The sequence below is a fragment of the Macaca fascicularis genome, chromosome 1 (genome assembly GCF_037993035.2).
Source record: "Macaca fascicularis isolate 582-1 chromosome 1, T2T-MFA8v1.1".
In the NCBI taxonomy this organism is placed as follows: domain Eukaryota; kingdom Metazoa; phylum Chordata; class Mammalia; order Primates; family Cercopithecidae; genus Macaca; species Macaca fascicularis.
The window spans coordinates 159,436,300-159,462,068 of record NC_088375.1 but is presented as its reverse complement, the minus strand read 5'-3'; the positions used below and the strand labels follow the sequence as shown (position 1 = coordinate 159,462,068).

At 35.7% G+C, this 25,769-nt stretch overlaps 1 protein-coding gene across 10 annotated transcripts in view; it reads right to left on the bottom strand.

Annotated features, from left to right (window-relative positions):
* Window positions 1-1,656: 1,656 nt before the first annotated feature.
* The window catches only part of SLC44A5 (solute carrier family 44 member 5), a 418,500-nt gene continuing 394,387 nt past the window's right edge, over window positions 1,657-25,769 (bottom strand). For 5 of the 10 annotated variants that reach the window (XM_074003606.1, XM_074003630.1, XM_074003629.1 and 2 more), the window contains 11 exons: window positions 22,088-22,187; window positions 19,556-19,648; window positions 19,012-19,099; window positions 18,247-18,509; window positions 17,625-17,719; window positions 15,506-15,609; window positions 14,361-14,434; window positions 13,670-13,740; window positions 13,457-13,545; window positions 11,057-11,141; window positions 1,657-3,372 (listed from right to left, as the gene is read on the bottom strand). In XM_074003606.1, coding sequence (XP_073859707.1) covers window positions 3,266-3,372; window positions 11,057-11,141; window positions 13,457-13,545; window positions 13,670-13,740; window positions 14,361-14,434; window positions 15,506-15,609; window positions 17,625-17,719; window positions 18,247-18,509; window positions 19,012-19,099; window positions 19,556-19,648; window positions 22,088-22,187 — 1,169 coding nt within the window. In that variant the 3' untranslated portion in view covers window positions 1,657-3,265. Of the gene's footprint in view, window positions 3,373-5,404; window positions 6,268-11,056; window positions 11,142-13,456; window positions 13,546-13,669; window positions 13,741-14,360; window positions 14,435-15,505; window positions 15,610-17,624; window positions 17,720-18,246; window positions 18,510-19,011; window positions 19,100-19,555; window positions 19,649-22,087; window positions 22,188-25,769 lie in introns of those variants that run through there. The other 5 variants (XM_065520064.2, XM_074003604.1, XM_074003624.1 and 2 more) reach the window with 1 other exon arrangement.

Genomic DNA, 25,769 nt, shown 5'->3' with positions numbered 1-25,769 from the left:
CTGCTATATTGATTTTTTCATTACTGATTTATTGAATTGTATTCTTATATCTATATTTTATTATAAAACAATCATTTGCACACATCTAAGGTTAACATTTGCAAGAAACTGGAAAAAACGTTAAGATGTCATTTCATACACTATGGTCTGCAATAATGATTTTAGTTCAAATTTGTCCCCATATCTTTTGCCAACAAAAGCTGATTTATAAAGCATGTTCCCCAATCCAGAACCAGATAATACGGGAGATAATTACTATGCCTGGTTAGAGTTTAAGAACAATTTCCTGAGGCACCACTTGTAAAAGTGAAAGAACATACATTGGAATGAGTGCTAGTCAGCTGTATGCTAAAAGAAAAGTGAGAAATTGTTACACAGAGCCTGTTTTCCAATATCAGTTTAAGTAAGAATTATATGGCCCCTGACAATGCCATAGAACCTTTCATAGTGTGATTTTACTATACAGACACATTAACTCTTTTTAAGCTCTTTAGGCACATAGGAAAACCGAATTAATCATTGCACAATTGTATATCATTTATTTACCAACATAAGTGCTTTATCTAAAAGTAGGCATTTTTAAGACGTAAAGCAGAATTTGAATTTCTTTTGGAAACCACATATTATACTTCAAATAAAAAAGAATAATTAGCTATATTAATATAATGTCTTATTTTATTATCTTATTATCTTATTAATGTGTTCTTATTTTAAAAGAACACTGAAAACTGCAAGATCATTGTTCAATGTTTTCGTTGAAAGAAACCCATTAAATTTTAGGACTGGGCGCAGTGGCTCACGCCTGTAATCCCAGCACTTTGGGAGGCCAAGTCGGGTAGATTACCTGAGGTCAGGAGTTCAAGACCAGCTTCGCCAATATGGTAAAACCCCGTCTCTACTAAAAATACAAAAATTAGCCAGGCATGGTGGCGGGCACCTGTAGTCCCAGATACACGGGAGGTTGAGGCAGGAGAATTGCTTGAATGAGGGAGATGGAGGTTGCAGTGAGAGGAGATTGTGCCACTGCACTCCAGCCTGGGAGACAGAGCAGGACTCCATCTCAAAAAAAAAAAAAAAAAACAAACAAACCAGAAACCCATAAAATTTTAAATAATAATTAATTTTGAAGATTTAATATATAATTCAACCTAGGAAAAGACATCAATGTATTTGTTTTAAAATTTAGCTTAACATAAATCAGTGATAGTTATGTTTAATCTTGCTTTAGGAAACTACTGTTAATTGGTGTTCATATCCTTTAGGGCCTCTAGATTTATACCTGCCTTGAAAATAATGACATTTTCCTTCTATAAATTTTGACAAAATGAAATGAAGGACTGAGCAAATCTTTGGCAAATAAAAACAAAGAACAACTGACTAATTTAGGCTTTAAAAAAAATTTTGAGTTTTTAAAAATTTTTTTGTATCTCATCCATTTAGCTTTGACTTATTTCCTTTGTATAAGTTATCAGTTTCCGTTACTTGATTTGTCAACGCACAGCTGGAGAAAAGTGGAAATTTTAAAAATATAAATCTAGATTAAAATAAAAAACCCACCTAGACATTTGGTACAGAGAAGATACTGTCATAGTATAGTGGGTTTTGAAAGCAAAAGCTTTTCTCTTTTTCTAGCTTAAATCAAAAGACAGACAGATATTTCTTATTTAAATCTTTATTAAAAGAAAAAACAAATAGTTTTAAAACAATAAGTAACAACAAATTTCATTAAATATTAAACATTTTAATTATCAAAGATATTTAGACAATACATTTCTAACATTTCTGCACAGCAGAAGCACACTGATTATAGAGCTCAGACTGTCATGTGCTCATGTGGGTTTATTTTTGGCATAAAAGTATCTAAAGTCACATTTAAACAAATGTGATAATATTTTATAAACTGATAGTAACTTACTGATGATTGACTCTCAAAGCTTTCACAAATTATCATTATATGATTGACATTCTCTTAGGGTGAATACTTTTATGAACTCTTTCTGTAACACGGAATAACCAAATGAATTTCCTTAAAAGTTAGTAGTACTGGTAAAATTATTTAAAACTGAATTGAAAATTATGTTCCTGTTTCTAGTAGCACAATACAACTAACCTATTATAAGTAAACTGATTTTTTCATACCAAAAGTTAGAAAATGAAATGGCATATATAGAATAGGCTTTGATGAAAATAAATGATCATTTAAAAGGGAGCTATTCAGTACATGACATCTGTCAGCACCCTCTCGAGGAGTAAAGTTTCCCTTTGTAATTCCTAGAAGATTCCCTTTCTGATCTTTGTAAAACACTGAGAAATGCAGTATTATACCTACTGTATTTTCAAAGATCTACTATAGAAAACATTTCATTTTAAAACTTCTCTTTTAGTAAAAAAAAAAAAGATAAAAGAAAGAAAGAAGGAAATCCAACAAGTGTTCTTTCGGGGTTTGTTTCTTCTTGCGTGTAGTACACATTCAGGAATGTCCACTAGGCGCAAGGGAAATTGTTTAGCTGCACAATGTATTCCATAATAGTGAGGATATCAAACAGAGCAAAATGACAAATGTTTTCCAATCAGTGAGCTAAGAGTGAAACAAATGCAAGAAGACTTGTTTTAATCACGAAACATTGCAGGTTTTAATTTTTTTAAAAACAATGTTTGTAAACTTGCCCATAAAAGCTGGGTAATATTAAATAGCCAGTAAGGCACTTTGTCAGAGGGCGAAGTAGTAAAGGCTGGATGATTGGCAATTTGTTTAAGAGGAAACATTCTATACTTAAAGAGAGCAAACTCTGAAGTGGGGCAGTCCTTTCACTGATTTACTGTCCAACAAGAGTGGGAAAAGCTTTAAACTTTTTAATTTCACTTTGCTGACCAATTTTCCCTGCAGAAGAAGTCTTTTAGTTTTAATTTTAAAAATATATTAGGAGCTATCAGTTTAAATAATGTATCATTTTTCAATCTAAGATTTAAAAGAATATTAACATATTCAGTATTATTTTCAAAACATCCAAGCCACTCTTTAAAAATGAATTACAAAACAAATGATCTTAGTATAAAAATGTTTTATGTTATTAACAATTCCCTTGCGATTTCTGATGGCTTCACATATTACAGTATAAGCTTTGGTATAAAACATGCAAATGCAAGCCAACAAGGTCGTAAATACAGTGTTGCTAAACACAAAGCACTTATGAAACAAATGTTGCACGGACACAGCAGATGGAGAAAAGGTAACACACAGCTGTAGGACGACCAGTTTGCTCTTCTACTGCTGCTTAGTTTGTAGATTTTCCTCCTGGAAAATCTTCAGCAGAGGTTGACTCACGTAATAAGGTCTTGCAGTAGAACCATCATTTCTTTCTAAATCTTCCACTAGGAGGAAGAATGGTACAGAGTAAATATCAAAGCAGAACTGTAAGAGAAGTAACATCGCCATCTGCTGTATACTCGCTTTACAGCAGTTCAAAATCCTCTTTTTGTTTGTTTTTGTTTTTGTTTTTTAAACAGCATGGTTTGGCATCAACATTATTGTAAACATAGTTATGAGAAAACAATCAGCCCTTGTGATTATGTCAGTATATATTATTTCATTCTGTGTAACAGGTCAGATTCTGACAATATTGCGTGTCTCTCAGTTGCAAGATTGAGAAAATAACTTTCACCTTCTTTTTTCCATTTACTTTCTAAATTACTATATTTGTTTAAAATTGATTTTGTTTTGCCATCAATAATGTAGATAGTATAGCCTTGAAAACTAATAATTGTGAAATTTTAGATTTCAAACACATCCACTGCAAATTTTGAGGAACATTGCCCTAGTTTTTCACAGTTTTTAGTTTAATTGCTTTGTAAGAAAATGGCTTCTAAATATCTTCCCAAAAACAATGCTCATTTTTATTCTACACATTTCAATTACACAAATAAGTAGTAAATGGAGAATATTTTTCTGACTAGACGTTAGCTCATAGTATAAATTGGCAACTAGTTTTATGTGTTGATTTATATTTTATTCAAGTGATTTTTCAACTTTTTTTTTTTAAACAGGGTTTTTCTCTGTCACCCAGGCTGGAGTGCAGTGGTGTGATCATGGCTCACTGCAGCCTCGACCTCTTGGGCTCAAATCACCCTCACATTTCAGCCTCCCAAGTAGGTGAGACTACAGGTGTGCGCCACCACACTTGGCTAATTTTTATATTTTTTATAAATATGGTTCACCATGTTGCCTAGGCTGGTCTGGAACTCCTAGTCTCAAGTGATCTGTCCATCTTGGACTCCCAAAGTGCTGGGATTACAGGCGTGAGACACCGCACCTGGCCAATTTTTCAACTTTTATGTGTATCAGAATCAACTAGAGAACTTTATAATAATTCACATCTTGGCTTACATCAAATCACAGTATATCAGAATCTCTTGGGCAGAGCATAGACATTTATAGTTACAACAAATTCTCAGGTAGAGGTCACCATTCTACTGGTCCTTTGTTGTGGCCCTTGTCTTGTTGAATAATAAAATAATAATAATCAAGAAAGATAAGTTGTCATTATTATCTGCATTATGCTTCAAGGAGAATAAGAATGCAGAAGGCTCTTTGCCAAAATGTGAAGCCAGCCGACACTTTTGAATACAATAATCTCAAGAATGTAAGCCAAGAACAAGCTGGTAGTCATTACATATTAAAAATCTTCCCTATTCATTGGCTATTGCTATTAATTAATCTGCCACAGAGTCAGTTTAAATCTATGTTTCTACACTTGAAGATAATTAATACATATTTAGATCAATCTATAACACAATAATACATTTCTGACTCTTTTCTTGGATATATAGGTGATATTCAGATCAACATGTTAGATCAACATGTTCCTTTCTGTCAATACATAAATAATCCTTATACACAAAGCTTACGGTAAAAGCCAAGAAAATACAAATTGATTCAATGCTCCTTTAGGGGTGCATTTTTACACGGTTAACCGCATCATACACATTTGCACACAGAGGATGGCTCGGCAAGGTGTGTGTCTGATTCATGCTTTGTTCTGCCGTTCAAAACTTACGCATGACTATCAGAAACCTCAGGCAGCCAAGGGTGGCAGGTGACAACAATTTTCCTCCTAAGCCCTGCAGGGAGAGAGTTCCTAACCTGCAGTATTTCCCTCATGAAGGTATTAGATGATGGAGGGCTGACAGTATATTTCCTTAGGGTAAAATCTGAATTGTCTTACTTTTCTCTTTCCTCACTGAAAGGTGAGACAAAATCAAACCTTTTGTAGAACAAAGCTACACAATCTCTTTAATCTAGAAACACAGGTATGCTCATGAAAAGATATAATCACTCTTCTGAAACAAATTCATATTGATTTTCTATATAGTGGGAATAAGAAATTTGGGTTAAAGACAAAAGGCATGAGTTATGTAACAATTTCAGTTTTGTTCAGAATGTTTTCATCACGGACAGAGGTTCATGTTGTTGGAAATGACACTCCAGAACTCAGATTCGACTTCACTATAAACATCATTTCACTAAAACAGAATGGGCTCTGAAGGTTCCACAGTATTTTTTACCCAGTAATGCTCTCCGTAGAACCTGTATAACACCAACATCTATGTTTGTTATGGACATGACTCACTGAAATATACTTCCTAGGGAACCATTAATACAAGTTTAATCACAGTTTAGAGAGTTGTCCACCAGCTCGAACAGTATAAATATAACCATAGCACCATATTTACAAATTTAGTACCATAGGCTGGTTAACTATAAATCAATATTTTATGGCTAATTAATTACACATTTATAGTGTTTTCAAAAATTGCCTGAATATCCTTTACAAATATACACTTATAAAAAGAAAGGCTATCAAAGTGCTGCAATGGAAACAGCACACTGAGTTATAAAAGTTATTAAAACACTCTCGGCTACAGATTTTAAAAAACGTTTGACATTAACATTTTGATCTTTAGCTGGGACCACCGTCTATAAAGCAGACAGCAGCTAACATCACCAAATACCTGACACCTCAGGTGGCACCAGGTGCTGACTTTTTAGAATTAAGCACAGAAATTTCACATTACTCAAAAGCAACATTTCCAAATTACAATCAACCTAATTTACACAACTTCTACTTAAAAGTGAGTGACACTGTTTGGAGCTTTTCTACTCTTTCTGCTTCTGGGGAACTAGTTGCTTCTTGATCAGAATTCCGTGCAGGTTAGGGGTTATGAAGTAGGGTTTTTCTGTAGATCCATCATTTCTTTCCAGATCTTCACCTGTATAGGCAGCAGCCAAAGCAGACAAAAGCAGCAGCAGCAGAACAATTATACACATTTTTATAAATTGGTGGGTTGAACAGGGAAAAATCAGAAAAATCAGTGTTAGAAAGTCAAATATAAGACAAATTAGTGCAGTTTACTTGCTGATGCTGGGCAAGGCAAGAAGCTTCAACCTCTGCCAGGAAACACTGAAACTTCCTAAATCCCTCCCACTCCCAAAGAGATGTATTTTGATACTTTAAAGGCTAAGAAGATATTCTATGTCCCTTCAAAAATGTCATCTTTAAATCCTGTAACTGTTCATTTCAGAAAGATATAAATTACCAAATCTTCCGGGATGGGCTGAATAGAAAGTGTATTAATACTGTGATAAACGTAGAATAATAACAGAATTTCAGACTTTCAAGTCACTTCTAATGGTAGTCCATACTCTAATATTACAGACGAAGACCCTGAGGCCCAGGGATAGAAAAAAACTCTGCTGAAGTCAAAGGCTCTGAGGTAAATAAGATGAGATAGGGACTCAGCCTCTTGACACCTAGTTTTGTTCTTGTTCTACTTAACTATAAGGCACCCTGTCCTAAGTTTTTGCAGTCTTCCTCAGATTATATTTGAAAGCTAATATCAATGTATTCAGACTCTTGTAATATGTTAATTTACTTTTCAGCTTTGCTTAGGCTAATATTAAATTGATGACATGTTCACTGACCACCCACCTGCTGGGTAGTTGGGGGGAAGCACCAGAATTATGCTGAGAAACAAGGATACATTTGCATGAAATTAAGCCTCCCCCAGATATATACAGTTCACAGCAGATAGTAGCTGTACTCTTGGGAGTAGTTGGGTCACTGGTTTAGTAGATTTCTACTAGCCCTCACAGTGACCTTCCTCACATACAAAATGAAAAGCAAAGGAGGGAACATGATAGACGCGGATCATTTTGTTTTTTTGTCCTTAATCCTATTTCTATACAATAGTCCCCTCTTATCCACAGTTTTGCTGTCTACAATTTCACTTTCTGTGGTTTTAGTTACCCAAGGTCCAGAAATATGAAATGCAAAATTCCAGAAATAAATAATTTATTAATTTTAAAGTGTATACTATTATGAGTAGCATAATGAGACCTCAAACCGTCAAGCTCTATCCCACCCTGGCAGGGGATCCTCCCTTAATCCAGCATCACCTCACTGTCTAGGATGCCCTTCCCTTAGTCACTTAGTAGCCTTCTTAGTTATCTGTTGCAAGATCACAGTGCTTGTGTTCAGGTAACCCTTATTTTAGTTAATAATGGCCTCAAATTCCAAGATTAGCATTGCTGGCAATTTGGATATGCCAAAGAGAATCTGTAAAATACTTCCTTTAAGTGAAAAGGTGAAAGTTCTCGAGTTAATAAGAAATAAATGTATGCTGAGGTTGCTAAGATCTATGTAAGAACAAATCTTCTTCGGTTTTTTGTTTGTTTGAGGCAAAGTCTCGCTCTGTCACCTAGGCTGGAGTGCAGTGGTGTGATCTCGGTTCACTGCAGCCTCTGCCTCTCAGGTTCAAGTGGTGCTGTTGCCTCAGCCTCCCCAGTAGCTGGGATTACAGGTGCCCACCACCATGCCTGGCTAATTTTTGTATTATTTGTAGAGACAGGGTTTCGCTATGTTGGTCAGGCTGGTCTCGAACTCCTGACCTCAAGTGATATGTCTGCCTCGGCCTCCCAGAGTGTTGGGATTCCAGGCATGAGCCACCACGCCCGGCAGAACAAATCTTCTATACGTGAAATTGTGAAGAAGAAAAAAGAATTTTAAGCTACTTTTGTTGTTGTATCTCAAACTGCAAAAGTTATGGCCACAGTGTATGATAAGTGCTTAGTTAGGATGGAAAAGGCATTACATTTGTGGATGGAAGACATACACGGAAACATGTTCCAATTGACAGCAATTGAATTTGGTACTATTACAGAATTCTGGCATGTCCGGAGGTCTTGGAATGTATCCCCCGTGGATAAGGAGGGATTACTGCTATATATAACATAGCTATCTTGTTATTACTCTTGAGGTACCGGTAAGAAGTCTGGCCTGGATCATATTAATAATCATCTACAACCATTATTTTTTTTCCCACTCTGGGATCATGCATCTCAGCGCCTTGTAATAATAAAAAGATTCCATGTTTCTAAAAATGAAGTGTTTACAAATGGTTGGCATTGTAAAAATCACCGGTTTTCTGGCAGCCAAGATAATAGGAATCGATCAATCAATCAATCAATCAATCAATCTACACATTCAGAATTTGGCTCAGGGCATCATTTAAGAAGAATATTTTACAACGTATGATGTTGCCCACAGTAACAGCTAGGGGAGGAAGAGAAACACAATTTAAGTTTCCTTGTTCTTTGTTATCACAGACAAGAGTCTCTGTAAGGAAGTGATTCCTGTCAACATGCAATACACTGAATCAAGCTGATGTACCTGGCTTTCAAGGAGTTGGCAATTGATTAATAAAGATGGTGGAAAACATTTCTTACTGTCCAAATTCAAAATCAACTGCCAAACTTAAAATCAACATATTAGCCAAAACTTGCAAAGACTGGAAACTAGTAGGTTCCAGACATTTCCTGAGACAAATTTTGATAAGTATTTTCAGCTACAAGAATGGGGAAGGCCACACAGTGATTTCCAGGTATTGCTCCCATGATTAGTGTTAGAGATGAAAGGAGAGATCTTTGAGCATTCCAGAGCCCTGTCTCCATCGTGTTTTAGCACGAATAACCTTACTCGTGCTCCTTCTTCCATCCCATACTGAACTGTTTGTTCATGTGATGTTTTGTTGATAGATAGCTTTTCTTAAACCACTGAAGCACTAGGAAAACATTAAACATTTTAATTCCTATTACAACCAGAGGAAGAGCTAACTAGTACATAAAGTTCTCCTGAATTCTTTGTCCGGTTATTGAGAATTGATTTTAATGAGCTCAGAAACAAACAAACAAACAAAAAACAAGGCCAAACTATTTTCTAGGAGGTTTTCTTTGAATATATCTCCCTATAGTTATCTTCTCTCTTGATCCCAATGTGAAGTTGGTGCTGTGGGTTACTCTAAAATGCAAACTGTTAGTTTTATACAAGTGGATTGGTCAGTAATGGCCTGTCAGAGAGTAAATGTTCTCTGTTTCTCTTAAGGGCAATGTGCTAAAGAAATAATCTCCCAGGATGTGTAGTTGTACAGCTAACAAGTTCTGCTCTTTTACTTACTGACTCTACTTTCTGTTGGTTTGCCAAAGAAATGGCATGGAAGGTGAGGGCTAGATTAAGCTTCTGCTAGATACTAGGTTCTCCAGGACTTTTCAGGTGAGGTACTAATATTTAAAAAATCATTTTTTTTTTCTCAGAGCCAGGATCTTGCTGTTACTCAGGCTGGAATACAGTGACACAATCATAGCTCACTGCAGCCTTGAACTCTTGGGCCCAAGTGATCCTCCCACCTAGCCTCCTGGGTAGCTAGGACTAGAGGTTTGTGCTACCATGCCTGACTTTATGTATGTATGTATGTATGTATGTATGTATGTATGTATTTATTTTGTAGAGATAGGGTCTCATTATGTTGCCCAGACTAGTCTCAAGCAATTCTCCCCGTCTTGGCCTCTCAAGGCACTAAGATTACAGGTATGAGTGACAGTGCCTAGCCAAAAAAAGAAAACCCTATTTTGTGTTTGGGAGTTGTATATGCAACTATAGAAGCATCATGTATAAGTCAGTGATGAAAGCTCTAAAGAAGTAATTTTAACTCTATGTATCAAAATTAATCCAACTGTTTCCTAGAGGCACTCCTCTTTGCATCCTATCCATTTGTCATTGTGATGCACAGTTTGAATTGGCCCTATATGTCCTTGAAACCACTTTGTCATCTTGGCTTTATCAGAATTTATAAATCCTCTCCGTAAAGAATTCCACATATCTAGTTCCCAGAGTCCAGTTATGTCTTCAGTTCTGTTAATAAAGCATGGCAGAAGCCAATCATTGTTATTTACTTAAAAAATCAAGAAATGAACAAAATAATTTCATGCTAACAGTATGCCATGAAGACTGAGGTTCATTTCAGTAGTTGACTCTTCTGTGCTTTGCAAACTCCATTCTCTTAGCTGTTAAGATTTCTTTTTAAATTGTGTATTTTTCCCAAGCTTTGTTGAGGTGCAATTTTTTTCCCCAACTTTATTGAGATATAATTAACAAATAACAATTGTAAATATTTAAGGTGTATAATGTTTTGATATATGAATATATTGTAAAATGATTGCCACAGTCAAGCTAATGAACATGTCTATAACCTCCCATAGTTATCTTTGTGTGCGTGTGTGGTGAGAATACTTAAGAGCTTAGCAAATTTCAAGTTAACAATACAGTGTTATTAACTATAGTCACCATGCTGTACATGTGAGTGCCATAATTTATTCATCCTGCATAACTCAAAGTTTGTACCCTTTGACCAAAATCTCTCTATTTTACTGACCCTTCAGTCTCTGGTCAGCACCCCTCTACTCTGTTTCTATGAGTTTGACTCTTTTAGATTCTACATGTAAGTGAGATCATGAAGTATTTGTCTCTCTGCATCTGACTTATTTCTCAGGTATTAAGGTTTAAAGAACATCTACTAAGCAATACCTCTTTCCAGATAAACGCGTTTTGTGGTTGCAGCCAGGTAACAGCAGATCCTCAAGTCAGCTAAGGACTTGGGCCTTCACCATCTCACCTTTTAGTTATCCGCTGAAGGGGGAAAACACACACACATACTAAATACTCACAGAAGCAGATGAAAATTGTTTCAACACACATTGCATAGACGCTGAAGAACCCATGTGCAATCAGGTAAGACCCCAAAATGACCGTCTGTAAATGGATAAAGGAGAGAACCAACATGTCATTTACTTTGTCCAGAAGAAGAATAATGCAGCTATAAATGAAAGCCATGATGAGAAAGTTTTGAAGTACTCTGTATGGGAAAAAGGGTTTAATGTAGAAACCAAAAAGTTCAATGATAATGCTTCTGCATATTTTGTACTGAGACTTAAACAAGTTTTATTACATTAACTGCCTTTTTTTTCCTTTTTTGGGGGGGTACTATTTCCTTTTCATTTCTTTTTCCTTCCTTCCTTCCTTCCTTCCTTCCTTCCTTCCTTCCTTCCTTCCTTCCCTCCTTCCTTCCCTCCTTCCTTCCTTCCTTCTCTCCCTCTTTCCCTGTCTCCCTCCCTCCCCTCCCTCCCTCCCTCCCTTCCTTCCTTCTTTCTCTCCCTCCCTCCCTCCCTTCCTTCCTTTCTCTCTCTCTTTCTCTCTCTCTCTCCTTCCTTTCTTTCTTCCTTCCTTCCTTCCTTCCTTCCTTCCTTCCTTCCTTCCTTCCTTCCTTCCTTCCTTCCTTCCTTCCTTTTCTTTCTTTTTTCTTAAAAAAGGAGAGGTTTATTTCTCCCTAGGGTAACAGTTTATAATAGGTGTTCCAGATAACAGAACGACTCTTCTCAACACAGTGATCCAGGGATTCTGGCCATATGCCCAGCTTTTTAGAAGAAAGAGAGAACAGATTTTTGTATCAAGCAAAGAGATTTTGCCAATGATATTTTGTACCTCTTCAGTCAGTTGATGTCAGTGTTTTTATTTCTGGAATATTCTTTTGAATTCTTTTTAAAATTTTTTTTTAACTTTTACTTTTGGTTAAGGTGTACATGTACAGGTTTGCCATATAAGTAAATTGTGTGTCATAGGGGTTTGGTGTACAGATTATTTCATCACTCAGGTAATAAGCATAGTACCCAACAGGTAGTTTTTCAATCTTCTCCCTCCTTCTACCCTCCACCCTCAAGTAGGCCCCAGTATCTGTTGTTTCCCCCTTTGTGTCTATGTGTACTCAATATTTAGCTACCACTTATACGTGAGAACATGCAGTATTTGGTTTTCTCTTCCTGTATCAGTTTGCTTAGGATAACAGCCTCCAGCTCCATCCATGTTGCTGCAAAGAACATGATCTCATTTTTTCTTACAACTGCATAGTATTCCAAGGTGTATATGTAACACATTTTCTTTATCCAGTCTATCATTGATGACCTGCCCATTTTCTTCCTTCCACCCCCAGTACCTAGCAAAAATATCTCAGTTTTAGTATCTTGTACACCAAGGCAATAAAGCATTAGGCATTAAGAGCATGTACTGCCTGGGTTTGAATCACAGCTCAGGCACTCAACAAGTGAATTAACCTCTCTGTGTCTCCTATATAAAATTGGCAGTCGGGGAGGGGAGAATGTAAGTAACGACAGTATTTTTGACATGTGGGTTAAATGAGTTAATATATTATGATAGATACTGCAGGGCTTCACCCAGATCTACACTGCCTCATCCATCCTCAATTGTTGGAAATCTAGGCTGTTAATGACTCGGTTGCTTCCCTCACTAAGAATTGCCCTTCCTGCAGGGAATTGCCTCACCCAAAGTTATACCCTCATGCAGGGGTCAGTTCATGATCAAAAACTGCCTGATGCAGCATACAAAGGTCCAGCCCCTTTGCCAGAATGTCCTGCAATTCTGAGGCCTCAGCTGTAACTTCGGCATGGGTCAGCTTCTCCTGCTACCTATCCTGCCCTCCTCACTTTCTTACCAATGTATCTCAGGAGACAGCTTCCTGACATACCTTCTGCATGCAATCTTCTGTCTCAGGTTATTTCCAAGGAACCCAGTCTCTAAAGTAGGATGTGGGTTGGCATAAAGTAAGACCAATAATTTTAGCTATCATTATTATTTCTCCTATTCCTTTTTAAAAATTGTGCTATCTCTGATAAATCACAGAATCAGCAATACCCAGCTGCTACGGAGTGAACTGTGTACCCCCTAAATTCATTTGCCGAAGTCCTAAGCCCCAATGTTATCTGAAGGTGGGAACTTTACGAGGTGATTAGGTCAGGAGGATCGGATTAGTGTCCTTATAAGAAGATAAATGAAAGAGATAATCTCTCTCTCTCTCGCCACCATGTGAAGATACAGGAGGGTGTCTCTCTGTTCACCAGGAAGAGGGCCCTCACCAGAAATCAAGTTGGCTGGCACCTTGATCTTGGACTTCCCAGCCTTCAGAACAGTGAGGGATAAATTTCTGTTGTTTAAGTCATCCAGTCTATAGTATTTTTATTAGAGCAGCCTGCAATGACTCAGACACCAACTCTTACCAGCAAAGGTACCCAGTAGTAATTTAAAGATGCTGGTCCTTGTGCAATCACTGGCAGTCTTTGTGTGAAGAATAGGAAGGCCAGAACACCTACATTGAAAAGGTAGAACATGTATATTATACATTTGCAAAGGAATATAGTTTTTTGTAGTAAAGCAGTTCTTCCAAACATCTTTTAAACTTTTTAAAAATTATTTTCATCATGATTACTTACCTATACTTCCAGCAACTAGAATTTTCCCCAGGAATAATACAAAGTATGTAACTTCATCTGTAACTGCAACTCTGAATATCAGAAAAAAAAGAAAGTATAATTTTGTGTTTAAAATATACTTGTTACTTGAAATTGATGACAGTAAATATTCATGAGTTTATTTTGATGTGTCTTTGCTGAAACTGTATTTGGCAATTGTTTTGGAAGAAATGATGGTGGAACTCATGGATGATGTTCTGACTTATTTTTAATGTAAACAGAAGATGGCATTGTAGGGCTGTCAGGAGCCCTGCAGTGGTGGTGTCAGCCTCTGTCTCTGATTTGAAGCCTATAGACACCCTGCGTCTTCAGGATGCTGTATTGTTCTCTGATTTTGTTCACTCAGGCTCCACCAATTCTGGGAGGGGGAAAGATGATAATGTTGTTCATCTGGGGGAATTTCTTGAGCAGAGGGGATAATAAAAATGAAAAAATGCCAATGGACCTAAAGACACAGGTGGATGATGGAAGCAACAATTCTCAGATATGAAAATAAATTAATGGTATGAGAGATAATATTTAAATCCATCGGGTTAAAAGATAATATTCATATCTAATAATGCCACCAACACTTTAAATAACAACATGTGAAGGATGTAATGCTCAAGGTTCATTAAATTGTTAAATTACAATGTTCAGCCTGATTACTTACTTTAAAACATTTCTCATCAGCAGATTGAAAGCATCTTTTGCTGACCTGCAGAAGTTTCTGCCATATATTGCAATCTGAGGAAGACAGCTGATATTATTCTGGAGCCAGTAACATACTCTAACAAGATCAAAAGACAATCCAATGACAGGAAGGTAACCAAATTAATTCCTGTCATTTGTAGAGCTGTCCCCACTCTTCTTTCTAACATGTGGATTTGTGGGACACACTGTGTGTCCTCAGCTCTACACAACTCTCAGGGTCATTGACAGTCAGGTGTGCTTCCGATGCTGTATGCCCTCAAACTCTGGGGGATTAGACAGCCTTAAACAGAGGCAGGTCTTTTTCTCAAATTCCAGATAATGGCTTCTGCCTTTAAAATGTTTGGGCTAGAGTTTATTGCTGAAAAGGTTAAATATTGTAGTCTCTACATAAAAAAATTACTCTTAAGGAAACCCAATACCTTTCACTAAACCTGATTTATTGATGAATAGGCTCAACATAATACTCTCATTGGAGGTAAATTAATGACTGTTTGAATCTCCATAACTATTTCTATCACTTTTCCAGACCCTGTGCTACTGTGATAATAAGCAAATGTCAAAAGGTTATACTGTAGCTTTCTAAATGTTAGAAAAATTATATTTCTGGATCCCTTATGTTAAAAAGCCTATGTAGGACTTTCCATAGTGCCATAGGAAACAAAAGTCAGTTAAGCATTGTCAATCTCCACACATTCTAACACAAGATTCATAAAAAGGATAAGACTCTTCTTTAAAATTATGTAAATTACAGAATTAGAAAGTATTTTCTTCTCAGAGTGAAACATAGATTAAATACTCTTTCTTCCCACTAAACTATGCCAAAGACACATAAAACCATTTTTTATCCAGCACACTTATAAGTTTCCAAAGTGTGTAATATTTTTGCTCTCAAAAAAAATATTGAAAGTAACAATAAAGTATAGTTCAGATACTATCTCAACTAGGGAAGCATATCCCTGAATCAGGCATTGGATTAACAAGCCTTATATCAGCATAGTGATAAATTCAACTGCATGATGTAAAAGTGCTTTAGAGACGGCAATGTAGACATGATGTTTGGGATTGCAAAGAAGCAGCTTAGTAAATAAAAAATAATCTACCTACCATAATATAGGCATTTCTGTTTAAAAACTTTATTGCATTTTCCAAACACCAGAAGCAGCATCTCAGGCAGCATTGTAGGAATTTAGACAATGTGTTCTCGGTACCTGTGACAAGGAGATATTTAAATCTATTAATGCTTTGCAGCTGAACCTTATCAATCAAAATAAATGATAATACAACATTTAAAATGAGATTTCAAATTTTGTATTGTTATAAAATATACATAATATAAAATTTGCCATTTTAACCATTTTTAAGTTTACAGTTCAGTGGCATTGAGTACATTCATAATGTTGTACAACCATCACTGCTATCCATTTCCAGAACTTTAAAATCTCAAATAGAAATTCTATGCCCTTCAACAGTAACTTCTCATTCCCCTTGTCCCCCAGCCCCTAGTAAACTCTATTATATATTTTTTATGTATAAAATTGCTTCTTCTAGGTGCTTCAAATAAGAGGAATCATACAATATTTATCCTTTTGTATCTTGCTTATTTCACTTAGCATGATGTTGTCAAGGTTCATCATTTCATTCCTTTTTCAGGTTGAATAATATTTCACTGTATGTATATAACACATTTTGTTTATTCATTTGTTGATTGGAATTTGGGTTGTTTATACCTTCTGCCTATTCCGAATAATGTTGTTATGAACAGTGATGTGCAAGTATCTGTTTGAGTTCCTTCTTTCAATTCTTTTCATATATATCTAGACATGGGGTTTCTCGGTCATATAAAATTATATTTTAAAAATTTTTAGAAACTCCTATACTGTTTTCTACAGTGACTACATCATTTGACATTCCCTCCAGCAATACACAAGGGTTCCAATTTCTCCACATTCTTACCGACACTTGTTATTTTCTGTTTTCTATTCTTTGTTTATATATATATATATAATAGCCATTCTAATGTGTATGGAGTGCTATCTCATTGTGGTTTTGATTTGCATTTCCCTAATGACTAGTGATATTAAGCATCTTTTCATGTCCTCATTGTCCACTTGTATATCGTTTTTGGAGAAATGTCTATTCAAGTTCTTTGTCCATTTTTGAACTGGGTTGATTATTTTGCTGTTGAGTTGTAGAAGTTCTTATATATTCTGGATATGAATCCCTTATCTGGCATATGATTTGAAAATATTTTCTTCCATCATGTGGGCTGTCTTTTCACTCTCTTGGTAGTGTTCTTTGTTGAATAAATGTTTTTAAATTTGATGAAGTTCGATTTATTTTTCTTTTGTTGCCTATGCTTCTGGTGTACTAAGAAATAATCACCAAATCCAATGTCATGAAGCTTTCAACTTATGTTTTCTTCTAAGAGTTTTATAGTTTTAGTGATTTTGTTTAGCTCTTTGATCCATTTTTAGTTAATTTTTGTATATTAATGTAAGATAAGGCTGAACTTCATTCTTTTGCATGTGGATATCCCATTTTCCCAGCACCATTAGTTGAAAAGACTGACCTTTTTCCTTGAATGGTCTTATATGTGAGAGTTAGTTTTGGGATTTCTGTTTTATTTTACCTCTATATGTCTGTCCTTATGCTAGTACCACACTCTTTTGATTGCTGTAGATTTATAATAAGTTTTAAAATCAGGAAGTGTGAGTCTTCCAGCTTTTTTGTGCCTTTTCAAATCTGTTTCTGATATTAATAATAAAATATTTTAAGGTGCATTCCAAGCAAAGTGTATGTGTTTGTAAACAATATATATCAGGTATGAAGATTTATGCCTGTGACACCCACATTTATATTTTAAGCCTAACCTGACCTGAACTACAGACTTGGAGCTGCCAACCTGACATCTCCATCATGCTTCTCAACAATAACATCTCAAAACAGAATTCTTAATCTCCTTTTTGAAATTTGTTTCTTCTGGCTTCCACAGCTTAATGAATAGGATCACACACCTTTTCTCTCTTTCTTTCACCACTGTCCCTCCCCTCCCCTGACATCCACTCCTTCAGCAAGCTCTCTCTGGTTTTCCTTCAGAACAGAACAGGTCCCAAACATGCGCTTTCATCCTTATTACCCTAGTCCAAGTTATAATCATCAGGTCTCCTCCCACCCCCGACCCAATTGATTATCTTCACAAAAGTCAGGACGTCTGAAATCTTACGTTTAAGACGGTGGTTCAAGTATTCTAGGACAATTTTAAACATTTGAATTAATGCAATAATTAAAGATCCAAATGCTAGGGATCCTGTGTGATATCTGCACAAAAATAAAATGAGAATAAGTTAAAACTTAATACTATTATTTAAAAGGATGCTAATTCAATAATTTTCACAAGTAAAAGGTATCTGCAGAAGGATCAACAACAAAGAGCCTTTTGCACTCTCTTATTTAGATATAAAAGTCTCTATAGAGGATTTTAAGCCATATACATCTGTCTTACCCTTCATCAGCATAAATGACACCAATAGTCTATCATCATAAAATAGGATGTTTGTATTGCTCAATGGAGACACAGAGCCAAGTTAAACCTTGATCTTGCATTTGGTATCCTCCTCTATCTCTTTCTCTTTCTAATAACCTATAGCATTTAGAAGGAAATTGGCTTGGGTAGTGATTGTAAAACTGGCTATAAAACCAGACAAAACCAATGGGCATCCATGAATTTTGATTTGTACCTTTGATTTCATTTGTACCTTGCCACTTGAATTAATGAGCCAAGACTGAATTACAAGCACACCAGATGTAACTGACAAGATAGGTATAAGTTTCAACCTGGAACTTACCGTATGGCTCGCCCAAATGCAGTAAAAAGTGGATATCGTGGGATGTCATCAGGTTTTTTCATGGCCCAGTAATAAGTAGCGAATGCACCAGCAAGGGCACACTGACCCAATGCAATGACGAAGTTTATAAGCCAGAGAAAGACAAATAAGTTGTATACATGGAAGGTAGGGATGTATTGATGGTACAAGCTCTTTCCACCATAGAAAGCAAAGTTACACAGAGCCCCAGGGCAAGCTTTGGCAATTTCAGTTGTATTAAAAATCTGCATTCAGAAAAAAGAGCACAAGGACATAATATTAAATGTCACTCCAAGATAACAGCTCCCTTTGTTTTCCTCTTCCCCTTAATTGTGTGTCCTGTTTTTTTCCCATTAGCTCCTGCTCTTACTCCTCTATTTGCTGTTATGTCACTTTATATAATTCTCTAATGAGCTCTGGAAAGTATCCCAATTTTCATCAAATGCTCAGAATCTGCACCCACTATAATTTCACATTTATCAGTGTTGTTGTTGACCATACCTACTTTCTGTGGTCTTGGGTATATGGTAGGACAGGCACACTCAGGAAATACAGTGCTTTCTCTCCATTGCGCCCACTGTTTTCAATACTTTCCTGCTTACCTGACGCACACTGCCCTTCAGCACATAGTTGTCCCCATCAGTGCATAGGATCTCTGCTTCGGGACAATTCCTACCACACCTACAAAATGAATTACAGCCGAAGTCTATATTGCAGTAAGTAAATGACAGAGTTTCTTGTACTTACCTCTGGGTCACAGGTTTGATTTTCATGTATACAATGCCCCTCTGGAGCTATGACTTTGTACACGGGTACCCCTGATGTCGCCAAGAAACTGAATAGACTCCATTAAGGATAAGCTATTTGCTGGTAGATTGAAAATAAATGGACAAGAAAATAATACAGACAACTCAAAAGTGCATGAGAAATTAACTTCAAAAATGCCTAATATTTTAATAATATTCATCTATTTTTCAGGCCTAGATTAATGTAATGTGGGCCAGCTGCACAGAGTGGCCCCTTAAAACAGTAAAATGTATAGGAGTTTTCTTGGCTTATTGCTAAGGAGCAATATCATGTGGAGACAAAATAAAACAAATCTACAATGTGAACTATTTGAGGGGAAACTCAATCAGTAGATTGAAACGTTTTTTGAGTTTGGGGAAAAAAATTAGTTATTTCTTAGTATATTCCTCATCTTCCCCAGGATAGAAAACACTGAACACAAACTCCTGGTTCACGAATAGTCATGTGAACCTGAGGTTTAAAGAGGCCAGTTACCAAAGGATACACTGCTGTCACGACCCAGTAGCAAATACAGATTGAGAGTAAAATGAAAGTTAAAGCTGGATAGACTAATGTACTAGGAACGTATCCAATGGCTCTGAAATAAAACAAATAGTTGAAATTCAAAATGATTGTTAAAACTAGAAATAAGATTTACACTGAATTAATTCTAAGAAAACTGGTAATAACCACGGACTCTTTTTTGGTGATCATTCTGGCATATTCTCAGTTGGTTTTACATTTTTATTTATTTATTTACTTATTTTTAAAAGTAAGTTGAGGCGTTTTTCCGATGCACATGTTAGACTCCTGCCTAAAGTCCCTCAAATTTTCCTCTCTTTGGTTGCTACCGTCTGATCCATAAAGATTTGATACATTGTAATCATGACATTTCTTCCTTTGGTTTAGATTCTTAGACTTTTAAAATTGAAGGAGACCTTGAAGATCATGTGTTACACTGTGGGAATGCCCCACTAATTCAGGAATCCCCTATACTTCTTCAGAATGTGTTCACTAGCCTTTGGTGAACACACTGAGTGATGGGTACTTACTTTTACATGACATGGCTTATTCTATTTTCTTATCAAGATATTAAAAATTTCTTCCTTATCTGCCTGTTTGCAACTTATATCCTCTAACTTCTGGGGAAGAAACGACCATTTTACCATTTTTTCCACATAGCAACCCTTCAGGTAATTCCTTATTCTTTTTTCTGTGGAATATATAATGTCTATTTGCAGTTAAATGTATTTTTAAATTATAAATTCAAATTATATTTGAAAATATGATTTCTAAAATGCAATTTTGTAAAATATAATTATCAAGGATAATAATTTCTTTGATATTTTCTAATAGGGCATGGCTTGTGAAATGTTCGCTATCTGACTGCATTACTTCTAATGACTTCTGTTACATGATCTTTTCAGCATATGACACTGGATTAAACAAAATGCTGTTTCATATGGTCATTGAGAAATAAGATGAAAATCTTACCACTCCTAATGCATTGATGCTTAGATTATTTTGTATCTGCTACCTTCCTCCCCTCACTATTTAAGCTATCCTGTTTTCTCTTTTCTTCGTACACTGCTGTTAAGTGAATTATTGTGTCTCCTTAGGTTTACCCTGTATTCTCACACCTATTTATTTCAGTCCTTATTACCCCCTGAGTAAACTACCAGCCTGTTTCAGTTTTACCGGCCCTTTAACATAAACATATATACTCACACAAATGCACATTTAGAAGTGAAACAAGTGGAGCAAGTTACAGTGAGCTGTACAATATCATACTACTTAAGAAATAAACACAGAAAATCAGTAGTTTTCAGTGGTTAATGATAGGTTATTGAGGGAAGGAGCGAGAGTTTAACTAACTGCTTGTTAACTATTTAAACCAGTGACTTCAGGTGGCACTATTATAATAAAAATAATACTATGGTAATTTTGTTCAAATAATCCTTAAAGACTGTTAAAAATAATTTGGTTCTTGGTCATTAACAATGTAGTTTCCATCACACTAAATGGAGAGCATGGGTTGTTGGCTTTATAATAATGATTTCCCAGTTACCTCCATGCATTATTAAAAAGTTCACAGTATTATTCTTGAATGACCTTTTGGAATAGTGTGGAAACTATAGGCGTTATTATCTCTTGGCATGAATTTTATGAAATATTTAGTGTTTATTTTGTAACTTTTAAAAAATAAAAATGACTCTTGGTATAAAGTGTTCCTAAATTATGAGCTTTAGATATGAAATGTATAGTCTGGTGCTCCTAGAATCAGTTGTCCTATTAGAAAATTACATCACTCAGAAGTGGCAATAGCATATAATTGACTTTATAGAACTGTGGTGATTTACAGTTTTGCAAACAATCCCAACCATTAATATGAACATATGACCCAGTATGAAAATAATATAACATGTAATCTAGCTAACTTTTATATAGCACTTTGTCACTTACTTTCACGTGTATCATTCTCCTAACACATATTTGGTGTTCAAAAACTGCTAATACATAGACTGAATAGGTTTTACACTTATTTTACCCTATGATTATTGAGGCTTGGGGATATTAAAGGACATGTTAGTGGTGATCTTTCTAATAAGTGGTAGAGTGTGAACTTGAACAAGTTTGCCTGAATGGAAGATGCTTTCTTTTAAATGTTTTGTTGCCCAGGCTGGAGTGCAATGTCACGATCTCAGCTCACCACAACCTCTGCCTCCCGGTTCAAGTGATTCTCTTGCCTCAGCCTCCCAAGTAGCTGGGATTACAGGCATGTGCCACCACACCCGGCTAATTTTGTATCTTTAGTAGAGACGGGGTTTCTCCATGTTGGTCAGGCTGGTCTCAAACTCCCGACCTCAGGTGATCCGCCTGCCTCGGCCTCCCAAAGTGCTGGGATTACAGGCGTGAGCCACCGCGCCCAGCCAAAAGTGATCTTAAAAGGAAAATAGGTGAGATATTTATGCAAGGGACAGTGACTGATTTTACTGACTGATACACTTTAGCTGAGTTTCTACATTAAGGGCCTTACTTGCTTCCTTCCTTCAGCAGGATAATGGCGACTCGGATTCGATTCCTGAGGAAGATCAGCATGAGGATGACAATCACTTCAATGATGCAGAGTATTATCACTTTGAACAGGAAAAAAAAAATCAGTCTGTAATACAAGTAGATATGGAAACAAACCTTCCCTGCAAATGCTAGGATTGAACTTTATGATTATTTCTGCCAATTTTGACACCTCATAATCTAAGCAGTGTTATCTCTCCAAAAATGCCAATCTTAGAAATTAACTTTCACAAAATCCTATGAAATCTAGATTAAAGCCTTTAGCAAGAGCTTGAACATCTCTTTTGGAAAGGGTTCATCTCATCCATAAAAGCATTTCACACAATTTGTAGAACTTAGAAAATAGGAATGGAGAAAGGGAAGGGCTGCTTTAGGTAGTTTTATTTTAGATGTTTTCGCCTTTAATTCACTGAGTAAGACAATATACAGAAGACATGTTTTGAGCTGTTCACTTTCCTCATAATGCCTCTTAATTGTCCTTGCTGGCTGGCAGGGCAGGTTCGTGGCTGTCCCATTATTGTGATTCTTTGCACTATGGCCACCATTGATGGAATCAGGGTGTAAACTTAACCCAACTTGGCCAATGTAAGTATTAGAATTGAAACTAAGGGAACCTAGTTCAGTAAACTTAATTTATTTAGTCTTGAAGTTTATAAATCTTGAATTGTAGGTTATACAAACTGTGTCAAAACCATCTTTATGTGAAATAAGTGAATCTGCAAAGAAAGAATAAAGTGTAGATGTATAAAGCAAGACAGCAAGGAGAGGAAATCTTGGGTTCTTTTTGGCTTTCATTTCCTGACTCCAAATAAACTTTGAAGTCCAGCTAGCTTTCTGCTTTTTTGAGTTTGACAAGGCACTTCTATATTCTTACAGTAAATACCGTCTGCTTTGCTCTCAGCCTGTTCCAGTTTTTTTTTCTCTTCAGCTAGCCTGAATTAGTTTTTTTAAACTTGACGCCAAATACCATCAATTATTATATTTCCTCATTTCTAAGGCATATCCTTAATTAAATAATAACTTTTTGGGAAAAGTAAAGAAACACTTCATTAAATGTTTATTCAATAATTTTAAGATGCATCCTGATTTCAGAAATATTAAAAAGTAAAAGGTATGGATCTTAAAATCAAGAAAAATAATCTAAAATTGTAAAAGGAACTTAATGGAAACTTAAATTCCCACTTGTGAAAGAATCCAGTCTCTAACATCCTTGCTGGATGGTTATTTAGCTCATGCTTGAACAGTTCTGTTGATGGAGAGCTCATTATTTCATTCTATTATTATATTACTAAAATTCTGACACATCACACATCAGTTACCGTCTCCAAGTAAGTAGAACTTCACCCAGAGGTATACGAATATCTTAGTAGTGTATCATCTCACTTCTAAATCTTCCTTTAGTTATACTATGTATTTATGTTTTCATGTACATTTTATTCTCTTAAAACACTAATTAGAACCCAAAATTGTGGCGTGTAACCATATTATGCTAAAATTGTTATCTTCTTTGAATGAACCTATAAAGATAATACATATAAGAATCACTTTATATTATGACATTGCACTGTTAAAAACTGTATATTTAACTTCCACCTTTATAAAATTGCACACTCAAAATAATTACATTAGAGAAATATAACTGTCTTTTGAACTTATGTACAGTCATGCACTGCATGACAATGTTTTGGTTAACAATGGACTGCATACACAATGCCAGTCCTGAAAGATTATAATGGAGCTGAAAAATTCCTATTGCCCAGTGGCATCATACTGCAATGCATTACTCATGTGTTTGGAGTGATGTCGGTGTAAACAAACCTGTTGTGCTGACCGTCATATAAAAGTACAGCACATACAAGTATGTATAGCATATAATGCTTGATAATAGCAAGGAATGAGTTTGTTATTGTTTTATGTATTTACTACACAATACTTTTTGTTATTTCAGAGTGCACTCCCACTACTTGCTATAAAAAAGTTATCTTTAAACTAGCTTCAAGTGGGTCTTTCAGGAATATTCCAGAAGAAGGCATTGTTATCATAGGAGATGACAGCTCCATGTTTTTTATTGTCCCCAAAGACCTTCCAGTGGGACAAGATGTGGAGGTAGAAGAAAGTGATATTGATGATCCTGACCTTGTGTAGGTCTAGGATAATGTATATATTTGTGTCTTTAAATTTTTGGTTTTTGTTTCTAATTTTTTAAATAAAATAAATAGAGACAGGGTCTCACTCTGTTGCCCAGGCTGGTCTTGAACTCCTGGGCTCAAACGATCCTCCCACCTTGGCCTACCAAAGTGCTATGATTATAAGCATGAGTCACCACGCCTGGTCTGTGCCTCCATTTTTAACAAAATATATTGAAAGTGAAAAAAAAAAACACACCTTAAAAATAGAAAAAGCTTTTAGAATTAGAATGCAAAGAAAGAAAATGTTTTTGTACAGCTGTTTGTATAAGTGTTATTATAAAAGAGTCAAAAATTAAAGCTAAATGTTATAAAAGTCAAAAAGTTAAAAAAATTAAAAATTTATAAAGTAAAAAGTTATAGTAAGCTAAGGTTAATTATTGAAGAAAGTTTTTAATAAATGTACTGTAGCCTACATGTACAGTGCTTATAAAGTCTACAGTAGTGTACAGTAATGCTCTTCACATTCACTCACCACTCACTGACACCCAGAACACCTTCCAGATCTGCAAGCTCCATTCATGGTAAACACTCTTTACGTGGGTACCATTTTAAAAAATCTTTTATGCCATATCTTTACTGTATCTTTCCTATGTTTAGATATACAAAGGATATATTTTGGCATTGTATTATAATTTCCTACAGTATTCAGCAGAGTAACATGCTGTATGGGCTTGTAGACTAGGAGCAATAGGCTATTACATGTAGCCTAAGAGTGTAGTAGGCTATACCATCTAGGTTTGCATAAGTATACTCTATAATGTTTACACAATGAAAAAAATTGCCTAACAATACATTTCTCAGAACATATTTCTCTCATTAAGCAACACATGACTATCCTATATCTCTCCTTTTGTTTGAATCAGAGTAAATAATATAAATATATTTGATGCCCTATAGAGTCATCAGTATAACTGTAACTTAACAAAGGGTGAGACTGGCCCCTGGGGGCTAAGAGATATACACGAGTTCATAGTTAATAGCAGAAATGTGAATAGAACCATCTCTGAACACAAAGTAGAACTCATGAAATTACAATTTCGGTATTTATAACTCTGCCTACTTTCAGTGTTTGTGTTAATGAGTGTAATTTCACATATATGCTTTTGTTTTTGGTGCCTAGAATTTTGTCCAAACACAGAGCAAGTAATCAGTTAAAGTCTGAAAAGTGAGTTACGAAAGCAGAGGCTTATTTGAGTTTTCAGTATCCCTAGAATTGAAAATTCTAATAAGCTCTGTATTTTCCTAAAGGTACATATCTTTACTTTTCCAATGGCAGATTCTGATCACCTCAATGGCGCTTGTGTGGAAGGGTCTTATGAGACAGCAGGGGGTGGGCACAGAACCTGTAACTAAGATCCATCCAAGAGTAAAACTAGAAGTTTCAATACATAATGGGTGACATTTGTCACTTTAGAAATAATAGACAACAGTAAGTGGGTTGCTGAAGAGATGTGG